This window comes from Falco naumanni, chromosome 7, assembly GCF_017639655.2.
Source record: "Falco naumanni isolate bFalNau1 chromosome 7, bFalNau1.pat, whole genome shotgun sequence".
In the NCBI taxonomy this organism is placed as follows: domain Eukaryota; kingdom Metazoa; phylum Chordata; class Aves; order Falconiformes; family Falconidae; genus Falco; species Falco naumanni.
The window spans coordinates 65,743,077-65,756,613 of NC_054060.1; the positions used below are offsets into that span (position 1 = coordinate 65,743,077).

The window sequence follows — 13,537 nt, forward strand, 5'->3', positions numbered from 1 at the left end:
GCATAAATGAAGGGTAGCGGTAGTGTTTGGCAGCGTATTTTGATATTGTGGCAGTACTGGGGTCCACACTTTCCGATAACACCGAAGCTGTATGGAGCTGACATTACCGCAGCCTGCGATAGCAGTCTCACGCGCTGCTCTGCCCCGCTCTGCATCTCTCTCCTGCCTCACTTTTGCCTTTCACCTTGCTTTGCATCTCCCCTTTCCCGTGGGCATGGCTTTCAATACCGCTCACTGGTATTGAAAAGGATAATTTTGTGGATCATTATTGTGTTATTACAGTGATTAGCATTAACTATTTTTCTACTCACACTTCACTGCTCAACAGCAAGCGTGACGCCTGCTGGAAGGCTGCTGCTAACACAAGCGCATGTGCATGCACAAGTGCACACACGCACCTCTTACGGTGCTGCCTCTCTGCTCCTGTGCTTCCAGCCCCTTTCTTTGAAAGCTTCCAGGAGTTTTCTGAAATACTGCCATTCAGTGGAAGTAGGAATTTCTCCTCCCGCTAGGATCCTTCGACGTGTTTTTGTTCTGAATGCACTATTCTCCTTTCCTTCTCTCAATGTTGGTGTAAATCTTTGTTGTTCATTCCTGCAGTCAGTCTTGGAAAACTCCCACCAACATTCCCCATGTTTTTTTCCCCAAGCAGGACCAGTCCTACCACACATGTAGGGAAGACTGCAATAGCTGCTTAATGTTCTCCCTAATGCTATGGCTTTTTACTAAGGTCAGAAAGTTTGGGGAAGACCTTGTTTTTCAGTATGGTAAGGAAAAAAAATGCCATAGGTGTGTCCTCTTCTATGAGCTGAGTATCAGTGCTTTTGAATCTACGCCGGGTAGTAAACAGGTCTAAATACCATCAGGATTGGTATTTTGTGTTTTTAATAGGCTGGCAGAGTAAGGGCAGTGTGAAACTGGGATTGCAACAGATTGCTGCTGAAGAACTGGAGGTCTCTCTTAGGTGGCGATTATAATGTTGGCGTGTAAGTTGCTTCAGTTTTTTAAAAAAGAGTGGTCTGCGTAAAACAATGGCACTTCTGTTAAACACAGGACATAAGAAGCGGGTGAATCGAGAGCTTGGCTGTGCACTTGCGTGCTTGTACCCTGCTGTGCTGTCATGCGTGTTGTACACAGAATGGCAGAGGGGCCGGGTAACAACCCAGCAATAGAGATACCTCTGTGAGAGCAGGGCTGGTGAGTATGTTAAATCTAGGGTTTATGTTCACGGTACTGCGCCGTTCTCTCTCTGGTCAGCTTGCACTTTGCTGAGTGTCCGTAAGGCAACATTTCTGCTGAGCGGTGTATTCTGAGACTGGCATCCTTATGTTTGAGAATGATGCACCAGGAAAATAAGTAAATTAGAAGAAATACAGAGCAAAATAAAAAGATAAGAAAAAGTAAATACAGCAGCAATGGAAATTGTCCTCATGCATGCTCAGCAGTGAGCAATCTGGAGGGGTTCTTATGCCCAGCACATCTTCATGGTACCCGAGCCCTTGACACCATTAGTAGCAACACCTTGCTTTCCCTGCACCTTCTGGAGCTGGGAGTAAGAGTAGCAAAATTGTTCAGAGAAATTAAAAGAAAAAAGTACACTTTGTTCAACCAAAACAAATTGTGAATTTACATGAATATATCCAATCATTTCAGGCAAATTATTTTTTAAAATTGATTTATTCAGCATCATTCATTTCAAAATAAACATGTTTCATGCTTTTATTTTAAAATGGAGCTCTGTTTTTTAAGAAATGTATTTTTAAGGAAGTGTAAAATAAAATTGTTAAAATTTATTTTGGGTTAAGCAAGACATTGGCTTGTGTCATCTTCTCACAGATATGGAATATTTTTTGTTTTGCAGAGAAGTTCTATTAAACTTGTAGAGCGTTCTTTTCCCATGGGTCTCAGGGACTTAACCTATGTTTTTGTTATCTTTGTAGTACAGATGGAGACAGGTGAGGTTAATTAAGTGCCTCAGGTTGCACAGTAAATCAGTGGCAAAGTTTAGAATAAAATGCTCAGGTTCTGACTTCTACACCTGTAGTTTGTCATTTAGATCAATTTTGGTGAGCAATTTAAAAAATGATGTTACTAACCATATGCTATAATCTTTTGTAGACATATGTCATCTTATTTATTCATTTTCATTATTGTAGTACTAATACTGCTGTTATTAAAGCATTTTAGCTAAAAGATTTTATGAACACATTTTTCAGCTATTTTGTGTGGTATTGGAGCAAATGATGCTGGTGGGTGATTTCTGTAGTAAATGGTTCATTCACGCAGGTTCAAATTCTTCTTCAGACCCTTCTGCTTTCTGCTTCCCTTCAGAAAAAGACAGAAAAGGTGGGTTAGAGAGTCAGCAGGCAATCTGTGGATCATATTATCAATGAATCTGGGTTTAAATAATCTTTGTCTATGCTGAACAATTGGACTAAGTAGGAGATTTTTGGTGATACATCTGACTATTTTTTTTTCTCTCTGAAGAGATGTTGAAGGGACTGTTGAGTGAAGAAGAATCTTCCAGGGTTGAGAAGGAAAATAGCTTTTCATTTGTCTGAATTTTCAATTGTTTAGATGGTGTGAACTTCAACTGTATATTTAATAAGTGCACGCTTCAGAAATGTGAAGCAGTCATGCTTTTAACAGACTATTAACTCTATCACTGATGTATAAAAGTGATACATGGAAACTGCTTTATATGTTTCCCATTAGATAGTGTATGGCAACTGCTTGAGGACCAGGAGCCCAGGGGATCTTTGGGTTAGAAGTTCAGGCACTATCATGCCTGTTGCCTCCCTTTGTGCTCAGCCTTTGCTGTGCAGTGGCCCAAATTCATCAGGAGAGCTAAGTCACTTTGCAGGACTTGTTCTGCACCTCGTAAGCATGATTTGCGGTCCAGGGGGTCAGAGCCTCCTCTGTGTTGGAGCCAGCCCAAAGAGCATCATCCAAGGACGGAGGCAGCAGCAAGCAGAGGTGGAACCTGCATCTCTGGAGCTGTCATGCAGCATCTTTAGGGAAAGCAGTTCTTCCTCCTGTTTTCATTAAGAGCTTTGGAGCTCAGGGAAATAAGATTAGTCAGGTTTGACAAAAAGATGAACATTCTTTGTATTGCCGAGTCTCCTTGATCTCTTCTGGGCTTAAGTCTGAGAACCTTTTAGGAAGCATTTCCCTTTAAACTCCAAGGGTAATGTGTAAAGTAACAGATAATGGAGGAGAGGGCATGATTCATGCTAGGCACTTGGCGTTCTCTGGTGTAGCATAATGCTTCCTTTGGTCTTTCTGGTGAGATGAAAGAGCTTTTTGGGTAAGACCAGAGCTGGTACAGTAGGTGCGAAATTTGAGTTCAGCACTGAAAGAGCGCTGACTGTTGAGTGCAGCTTGGCTTTGCTTTGGGCTCCTAAGCTCTTTGCATCTCTTAAATGTGATGGGAGATGTTGTCCTCCATTGATTCTTACCTACACAGTTTCTGATGATGTTACTGTGATTCTTCTCTGCTTCCAAGTTACAGATTATGTAGATACAATAAGTGAGAATGAGGGGCCTGAGGAAACAATAAACGACACTATTTCTGAAAAATCTAACATTACCCAGAGTGGTTTAAAGCTAGTAAGCATTTGGGAAACTACTCTTTTTACTGTGGGATTCCAGCTCAGCACTTAATCTTCTCCATTATAACATCTTTCTATGATTTTACAGACAATTTTTATTTCCAACAAGAAAAAATCTTTCTTCTGAAAATTTATTCCCATAATTTCCTTGAAGTTAGAGGTAATATTCTTTTCATAACGTTTTACCAATGCAGTCAGTTCAGTCATCTCATTATGACATTAAGATGACTTACATGTTCTTACTTTACAGTTTATGGGTTTAGATGCAGTATATGATATGACTCAAAGCTTCCCCATCTCAGTATCACTGTTGGTGATGCTTGGAAGATGCTTCATGCATAGAAGACTGTTTTGCATGCTGTTTCTTAGGTATTTAAATAATTAAGTTCTGTAAGACTTTTCAAACAAATATTTGCTTTTGACTATTGAGAGCACAAAAGTGTGTATGTGAGGGAGTGAGCATGGGACCTTACGAGAGGGTTTGATTAGTGGTGCCACTGATTCAGTCAGGTGACGTGAAGAATGATGAGACTAGAAAAAACAGAGCTATCTGGATGTATTATTTTTCCTGCCCAAAGGCTAGAAAGGAGGAATGCACAAAAGGACAACTTGATGGAGGATGTAGTAATCTGCTGTTTACCTATTACTGGAGTCTGTCACCATCTTTTTAAAATAATAACCTGATTATTGCTAAACTATCCAGCTTTGTTTTAATCACATGAATCTGGGTGAGCTGCTTTGATTGCTTCTGAGGGCTTTCATTAGGGTTTCAGCATTCAGTTGCTGGACAACTCTTTTGGAGGGTGACGGAAATAGTTCACCTTTTTTGTCCTTCAGAGGTGTTGGCTGAGTTATTTTCTGTGACATTTGATGTACAGTTTCCCCTCCTCTAACCTCTGAGGGAACATCAGATACATGTGAAAGTGACTTGGAACATAAATTGTTCGCTGTTCGGTAACATTGAGGATGATAGCTATTATAGGTGGCTCCAAGGATAGAATTACCTCCTTGTAGAGTTCGGGGGAGTTGGCCCAGACTGGGGTTCTGCCCCATCCTTTGGGAGGCAACACCATGATCTGTCACAGCTTATCATCTAGAACAGCTTCTATTTCCCCCTTAGTTCATGTTGTTCATATGTAGAATTCATTTTTATTTGTTACGACTCTGTTCAAAAGATTTCCTACACCTCAATTAGAATTTTAAAACTTTAGGCCTTATTGTTTATAGTTTAAGTATTAGTGTAGAAAGGAGATGAAGATATAAGCACTGCTGTGAAGACATTTAGTCGTGTCCATACCCAGCTATACAGCGACAAAGCAGGAACACCTGTTAGTTTCAGCAGTACAGGAAAAATGTCACTATTTATTTATTTATTTATTTATTTTGCCAGAAACACCAAATTCAGTTGTGCTTGCTAGGATTGTGATGTTAGCCCATCATCCCATGAGAAATGAATTAGTTTGTTTCCTTGTGTTAGGTGTCATGCTGCTGAAAGCACAGCTGATGCCCATGTGCAGTAAGCTCACAGCCACCGAGTAGCACGGCTCTGCTGCAGTACTCCATCGGCGTGTCCTCAGGTGAGGAGGGACCGTCATTCAAACAGCAGAACTAATGCCAATAGTGAGAACTTCTGCCTTTTCTCACTTGCACTTGGGCCTTCTGTGTAGCTGTATTTCACAACACTGTATCATATCGTTATTATACTAGCTTAGTTATTGTTCCATAATACCTTTTAAGTACGTTGATATTTTTCCTTCTGTGTTCTGATTTGTGGTGAAGATTGGTTGGGGTATTTTGGGTTTTTTTTCTGTTTGTTTGTTTGTTTGTTTTTCCCCCTGTCAGTAATCCTCTATTTTAATAACTGTTCTGTGGTTGTTGTCAGTGGAACTTTGGCAGCAGTTTTTAAGACAAATTGCATACCTGTAGGATCTTCCAAAGTTACAGAGAAGTGTTAAATGGTAGGGAGAAAAGGTTTCTGTAAATACTATTTTCCTTGTTGACCACTATTTGACAGAAGGTCAAGGGCGTACCTGGCTGTTCTGCTGCCTCCGTCTTTAGCGCACACTGCTTTGGCAGAGAAGCCTGCAGCTTGACAGTGTTAGACCATTCCTAGATTAACAGACAGCACCAGCTCTTCTGTGCAAAGCACAGAAAATCACTCAGATAAGGTAAATTCCACCGAACGCTGGAGTGGTTATTAATTCTGAAGCAGTGCGAAGTGTTTGCTTTTCTCACTGACAGAAGACGTGCTCCAATGTTGGCTGCAAACCCAACCCCACTGAGACAGGGACTGCTCCGAGCACAGCTGTAATGCAGTGGGCTTTGACAGAAGGTGGGAGGGCGAGCAGCTGACTTCTAAGAGAGCTGCTTGACGTTTTCTTCAGGAGACTTCAGGAAAGTCACGGTTCATTTAATATTTTTTTCTTAATCTTTCCTAATTGTGTCTGAGGCCAGAAATCCTGTTACATGAGATGCTGCTTTTGTTGAGAATTGAACTTCATGCCCCTGGGCAGAATCAGTGCTTCTAGGATTTGTTGGTTTTGGCTTCACAGTCATGAAGTATTTATTTTCTGGCATGACCCAAAACTTTGGAGGCTCCTCTGCTCCACACTCTTTGCTGGGGTGACTTCTTGGTGTGACTGGAGAAAAATAGGAGGTTAGTTTCTCTTTGCAAATGTTCAAGAACCTATGGAATGAGCCCAGGATGAGGAGCTAGGAACTTCTGAACTCAAATGATTCCTTTACTATTGATTTTCTTGGTCGCCATGAGTAAATCCATTAAAATGTCTGTGCATTGGTTTCCTCACACAGAAATCGCAATGCCAAGGTTTCTCTACTTCCTAATGATGCTGTGAATTCTGAATATTTGAGTCCTCCTATGTAGAAGGAGCTTTGACAGGAAAATGTAGCAGGCAGCTTTGCGTGTAAAAACTGAAGTTCAAATTACTATCTGGCTCTCCTGAACAGGCAGTGTCACCATGCAAAATACGGAAAGATCCCCAGTCTTTAGCTCTCCTGGGAACATAAGACTCTGCACGCTCTGGGGTTTCTGCAGGGAGGAGAGAAGCCGGGAGCTTGGCTAAGGTAGTTGTTGGCCATGCTTTTGTTTCTGTCCTTGCTATCAGCCATAGGGACCGATAGCTGAGCTGGGGAATTGAATAGGTGTAGATCTGAGACTTGCAGTCCTGGCTTTGCAGTGGGCTGGTGATGGTAACTGCTTGTAGCTGTGCCCATTAGTGCTTAGTCAGAAAAGGATAAGAGTTTCCCGCTTCTTAAAGTGGTGGTGAACTTTTGTCTTGGATCTCTGCAAATCCCAGCTGTTGCAGAGAGTTCGGTTATGTGAATGTGTTCAAAAATAAATAATAGCTTTTAGATTAATATTCACGAGTAAAATGGAAGGTTTAATTGCTTACATGTGCTGACCTGCTTTCAGATTCTGTTTTTTGTAAATCTGGATGATATTAACTGAGTTTAAAATTAAATCTTGCAAATCATGTATAAATCAAGAATTTGCAAACATATTCTAAATGCTGTTTTATGTAAATGTTATTTTATGCAGTTTCATTGTCACACTTGATCAGCTAGATCATTAATTCAAGTTAATATCAATTGCTATATACAGGGTTTCACATCCCAGCAAAACCAGGGTTTAACCTATTGCTTCCGGTGACAACAAGGATTCCTGTTGACTTTGAGTTGGGCCTTAAGTTTAGCTGTTCTAGGTTACCTGTGTTGCTGTGCGGAGGCTTGTTGGTACACTACCACTGTTTAAAGTATATAGAAGCTGTAAATATCACAGTGCAACTTGTGGAGCCTTCAGAAATGTACAGCACAAGGGTCATGAGGTAACAAATAACAAGCAGTTCATCACTCTCAGGTCTTCTGGACATCGCTAGGTTATGTCTTGAAAGCACGTGGAAATACTGGGAGACCTGCAGCCTGCTCAGGGCTCGCTCTTTTCATACGTTGTAGTTAGAACCTGTATCCCTTTATCCTCTTCATGCTGTCTGGTAATTCTCATGTGCTTTATGGTCATAGCCATCACATATGTCAGAGCATCCTAAGAGGCAGGACAGTGTGGAAAGGCTGTACGTAGTAAAAAACCTTTCACGTGGCCTGACACAGGCTGCTGTGTTGTACCTTGGAGGAGTACACAGTCAAGCCCTTCAGCAACCGGAGCCGGATCTGTGCACCAAAGCGTTTCCTAAGACTGGTAAACCAGCCATTCACATGGCCACTGGTAAACTGTTTAGGAATTAGTGGCTTGGCGAATACAGTCTTAGGGTATGTTGAGCTTGGGCGTTGCGGTTATGAGGCATGGGGTGAGGGTTTTGTGCGTGGTGATCTGCAAATTTGACTCTGTCCAGAACAGCCACTTAAGGAAAAAGAAAACCCTACAACAACATCTGAAACAGAAACAGGTGATGTTCTCCCCAGAACAGGAAGGATACAAAGATGGATCAGGTCCAGAATCCCATCTGTGACAAGGGTCAGAAGCAGATGACTGATAGAAACAGGCAGATGAGGTAGCTGTACCCAGAGGTGGGTTGATGGCACCTTATATTAAGACCAGTGGTACAAGCAAGAGCAATATCTCTCTGAATTTTCTCTGCTCTGTTTTGATGAGTGCACTGGTTGCCTTAAATTACCATTTAGATTTCTAATCTACTCTTTACCTTCTCCTTTGTACTAAGTAGACCAGTGAGATTTTGTGTAAGTGGTTGAAAAAGTGGAAATGAGCTCTATTAATACGTCTTGTACTGTGTGAACAATCAACCCCCCGCGCCCCCCTTCCCAGAGACGACAAATGTGTATGCAGCGCTTGGCACATCTACGGCTGTGGGAAGAAGGCTCAGTCGTAATGATCGTGTTTGACTCCTGCCCTCAGACGCCGGTTATCTGATGGGAATTACCCGCAGATACATAGAACATATGTCCGGCTTGATTGTAACACATTCCCTTCCAGTGGAGCAGGAGTGACTAGGCAGGGGAATTACCATGGTGGAGAGGGTTGTTAAGCACTCGGCTCTGACTTCCAGGACTGCAATCAGTATCAGCCCTCTGCGCTCAGGTTGGTTGAACACTGACACAAGCGGATGAGCTCCTTGGTGGTAGTGAAATGTATTCAGAATAGAATCACAGAACTAAGTAATTTGGAGGAGACCTCCTGAGGCCGTGTGGTCCAACCATTACCTTGGAGAAGGCCCAGTTTGAGCAGCAGCTCAGGACTCTGCATAATCAAGTTTTTAGTGTTTCTAAAAGATGGAGATTTCAGTCTCTTTAGGCCCTTGCTAGGGTCTGACCATCCTCAGATGAAACATTTTTTTCATACAGAATAGGATTTTTTTGTATTCCAGCTATGTTTGTTGCCTCTCATCCCTCTTCTGCAGACCTCTGAGAAGAATTTGGCCCCATCTTGAGTCATTGTAGAGGACAGTAACGTTTTCCTTGAGTTGTCTCTCCTTGAGGTAGAACAAACCCAGCTTTCGCAGCCTCTCCATACATGTCACCTACTCCAGCACCTTGAGCACTGCGGTAGCTGTTTGCTGGACTCGCTCCAGTATGCCAAAGCCATTTTTATATGGGAGAGCTTGATACTGGATAGAGTGCTCCTGGCGTGGTCTCGCCAGTGTCCATCAGTGGAAGAATTGCTTCCCTCGGCCTGCTGGCTGCATTCTGGCTAACACAGCCCAGCATGTGGCCGGCCTTTGCTGCAAGGGCAGGCACTGCTGACGTGGGTGCAGCTTCTCTGCTGGGGCCCTCAGGTCTTCTTTCACAAAGCTGCTTTTGAGCCAGTTGGCTCCCAGCCTGTACTGTTGCATGGAGTAATTTGTCTTAGTGTTTGCATGCCGGGGTGTATAGACACACGGTTTGCTTACATAAATGTAAACATGCATTACTGCTGCCTTCAAAGTGCTGGATTTTTTAATGAGTTTATTTTGCGATACCCTCCATCAAGACTGCAAAAGTCTCTGCTTAAAGCACACCTATCGTTTGAGGATGATATATGTTCATGTTGCAACACTGTGCTGTTCTGTCAACACTGTTCCATGCTGTGAGGGCAGATATTTTACCATGCAGTTATTTTTCAAGAATGGCTATGACAAGTACTTCCCCTTCAGTCTTGTACTAATAAATACTGGTTAATCTGTATTAAGATTACTAAATGAGACAAAATGAAGCAGAAAAATGCTATTAATGTAATTGGTAATAGCACCAGCACTTGTCTTCTGCAGGAGATTGCAAGCAATGATAGCTTGACTGCCTGTACCGTCTAGTTTATTCATGCTGAGGCTTGCTTTCACAGCTGGGGGTCAGGAAGGTGCTGCAGTATGGGGAGGGGGGGATCTATATAGACTCCATTGTAAGTACCATTTTCCCCCAGACAACACCAGTAGGAATGGGCTACAGACAGCCCTCCTACAAGCTTTACCAGCACCATCTTAAATTTCTTCTACTGGGCCAAACTGGGGTACACAGCTGGGTCAGGTCATCTGAGCGCAGTGCGGCAGCAGAGCTGGCTCTGGGTGAGGTGGAAGCCCAGGTACTGGGAGGTGGACTTCCAGCTCACGTGAAGGATTTTTATGGTATTCAAATGCTGCCTCCAGTTGTTAAGAAATTAGTTCAGTGGTTTTCCTTACTGTACAGACGAAATGTTTTTTCTTAATGAGGAAATATTTCATGTCATGTGCTGTGAATAATTCCCCATGTTTATTTTCGCTGTATGAAAATTATATGCTTGTCCAGTACAGATTTTCTGGATAAGGTGATCAAACGGGTAAAGTTCTGAGATGTGTTTACCAGCAACGCCGTTACTTAACAGCTGTGGACAAAATGTTTGATGTGGACTTCCCTGATGGTCTCAGAGAAGGAAGCTATAGGACACTTCGTGTGGCTCTCTTGTGTGCTTGGTCTGTCATTCAGCTGAAAGAAAAGGGCAGCTCTTTCAGGATTATGTTCTGATGCCCGTCTTAAATTGCCTGGCAGATGGGTTAAGATAAGTTCAGACGACATTAGCCATTAATTTAAATACCGATCATTGGGAAATACTGGTTTCTTTTGGAAGAATACGTATGTGATGGTCATGTCGTGACTGGTAGCGTTTTCCATTGTTCTCCCAAAAAGGATGCGAAGTGTCTCATAGCAGTGTCTTTAAATGTACTTTTCCTAGACTCCACTGCGTACTTTTGAACGGTCCCTATGGTGACAGTGCTGCAGTGCAACTGAAAACACAGCACTGAAATTCTCCGGTACCGAGGACCCTGCTGTTAATTCTCTTGATAGCCATATGACAAGAGGAGCTGTACAGTCATTAGCATGCCATGATATATAGCTCTATAAAACATTAGCGGTGCTGTGGGATCACGTAGAAATTTCATGACAACCTTAAATCTCTTCTTGGCTGACTGCTGAATAGTCCTTTTGTTTCCCATTTTTTCCAGCACGAGATGAGAACATGGCCACTTTCCGTGGTTCCGAATACCTTTGCTATGACCTGTCGCAAAACCCCATCCAGAGCAGCAGCGATGAGATCACTCTCTCCTTCAAGACGTGGCAACGCAACGGGCTCATTCTGCACACGGGCAAGTCGGCTGATTATGTCAACCTGGCCCTGAAAGATGGTGCAGTTTCGTTGGTCATTAACCTGGGGTCTGGGGCCTTCGAGGCCATTGTGGAACCGGTCAATGGCAAGTTCAATGACAACGCGTGGCATGACGTTAAGGTGACACGCAACCTGCGGCAGGTAATGATGGAGGGGAGGGGAGAAAATGCTGGGGAAAACTTTGTTCTGTTTTAGCGGGATGGGCAGATGGGAGAAAGTAATGGAGCAATGGGGATGCTCAATGGAACTGCTAGAGTTTCTCCAGCTTTTCTGGATCTTGGTATCTGAAGGACAGTGAAAAAACATTAACTGATTGGAATTTATCCCTGTTGTGATATCTTCATTTCTACGTTATTAATTTTCTATTTTTTTCAGTTTGATTTAATAATAAAAACTCCTGAAATAACTTTACTTTCATCTCCCTTTTCCTTTTCTCTTTTTCTGTTCTTCCTTTTTTATTTTGTTATTTCCTTAATTATGATTCAATCTTATCAGTAATATTCTTGTTGCATTTAATTACTGTGGGAACAGAGTCTTTTTCCAACAGCCAACGCTCTACACCTCTCTCCTTTTTCTTTCAGTTTTGTTAATTGGTTTAACCATTGCCATGATGTCATAATTATAATTCTGGAAGTCTTTTATTTTTCATTTACTTTTTCTTTTTTTTGTGTGTGTGCATGTGAGTGTGCAGGTATGCAGGCTGGTGGGTACGTGTATAATTATTTTAACTTTATAGCTTTGGACTTAATTGGCTGGAGTCTTTCTGAGTCTTCTTGATTCTCTGTTCTTTGCTTCTTTTTGATTTTTTTCCCCCTTCTTTCTATAATGAGTTTCTACTTTATTTCTTGTGTCTCTGCCTATGAGACTCTTCTGTTGGCTGTGAGGACTGGAAAAGTGGAAGGATCAAAAAAGCCAAGCAAACCCAGATCAATCCAGCACCCTACAATTCCACATTGGAAAAGTTTTTCTGATTTTACCACTGTAATTTTGCACATCTGCATGCTGCTTTTCTAATCAGACAACTCTATCAGGTGATGTATTCGGTAGTAGGTTAGTCTTAAAATCCTGAAGCCTTCCTCATGAAATATAAATTTAGACATAAATAGATAAAATTAAATAACCTTGCTGTGAAAGCTGGTGAATATATCAAGTCACTAAGGCCCATCCGCTGCATGATAAATGAGGGTTACACTGTGAATCAGAGCTGTTGGGTGTCTTGCTGACTGGTAGAGGCAGCAGAAATAGCTTGTAAACTAAGATTTGTGAAAGCAATATAATCTGTTTATTTGCTCGTTAATGTGAATATTAATACAACCCTTAATAGTTTTATTTAAGTTTATACAATGTCATTTTCTGAGTAAACAGCTTTCATGGTAACATTTTATGGTAGCTAAGATAAAATGTGAGTATAGGATAATCAGTGCCAGGGATCAGAAACAGTCTCTACTAGCAGATGTCGGCTGATAATTTATCTGTTACAATGATTTTCATATCTTTCTTTTAAATATTTGGGTTTTGGGCTGAAGATGTTTGTCTTTCCCACGCGAATCCCTGTATTTCTACACGCTCAGAATGTCTGGGTCTTTGACAAAATATCCGTCATCAGGCTGCAGCGTTCTTTCTTAGGGCAACACGAGTCTGTTTTCAATAGTATATATACAGATGCAAATTTAATTTCTCATGCAGTGGATGGGTCTTCATGATTCTATTTCGTTCAGACATTCCCATCAGTCCAGTATAGGGAAATGCACCAGCTGGTGAGGTTTGTCAGCCTGGAAGGGTCACAATATATGGCTTTATTTGATGCGTTTGTTATTTTTAGATGGTTTCAGAATGGCTGGTGTCTGAATATTTCAGTATAGCTTACTGGTCATTTTAGTTAATTATACTTGTCTTGGAAATTTTTCTTGGAAATTGGTTTTCAATGGGAAAACGGGCCTGAAGCAAAATACATCCTTCCTTCGTGCCAGGGTTGGTTCAAATCTTGAAGAAGGAGAAAGTGAGGAAGGGTCACAGACGAAACTGTGGATGAGGACCTCTCCCTTTCTTTTCCTAATCTTTCAGCTAGTGATTATTTTCTTGGTCCACAGTTAAATGGAAATACATCTATGCCTCTTGTATTAGGCCAGGACAGTGCTTTGGGAATTATTAGAAAGCAGGTGAGTCCTTTGCCAGTTAAGCAGCACCTCAAATTTTTAATCCTCCTGATCTATTTACTATGGATGTTTTCAGGTGATCCTGAATTCTTCAACGATCTAACTTGACTGGGCAAGAGAGAGGATGCTTTAATAAGATGGCTGTGCTCTCTCCAAAGAAAAGGGTG

The 13,537-nt window shown here is 41.8% G+C and overlaps 1 protein-coding gene across 34 annotated transcripts in view; it reads left to right on the forward strand.

The window, feature by feature from the left end:
* NRXN3 (neurexin 3) overlaps nucleotides 1-13,537 on the forward strand; it is a 1,021,208-nt gene that overhangs the window by 255,331 nt on the left and 752,340 nt on the right. For all 34 annotated transcript variants that reach the window (XM_040600857.1, XM_040600858.1, XM_040600879.1 and 31 more), the window contains one exon: nucleotides 11,054-11,355. In XM_040600857.1, the coding sequence (XP_040456791.1) occupies nucleotides 11,054-11,355 (302 nt within the window). The remainder of the gene's footprint in view (nucleotides 1-11,053; nucleotides 11,356-13,537) is intronic.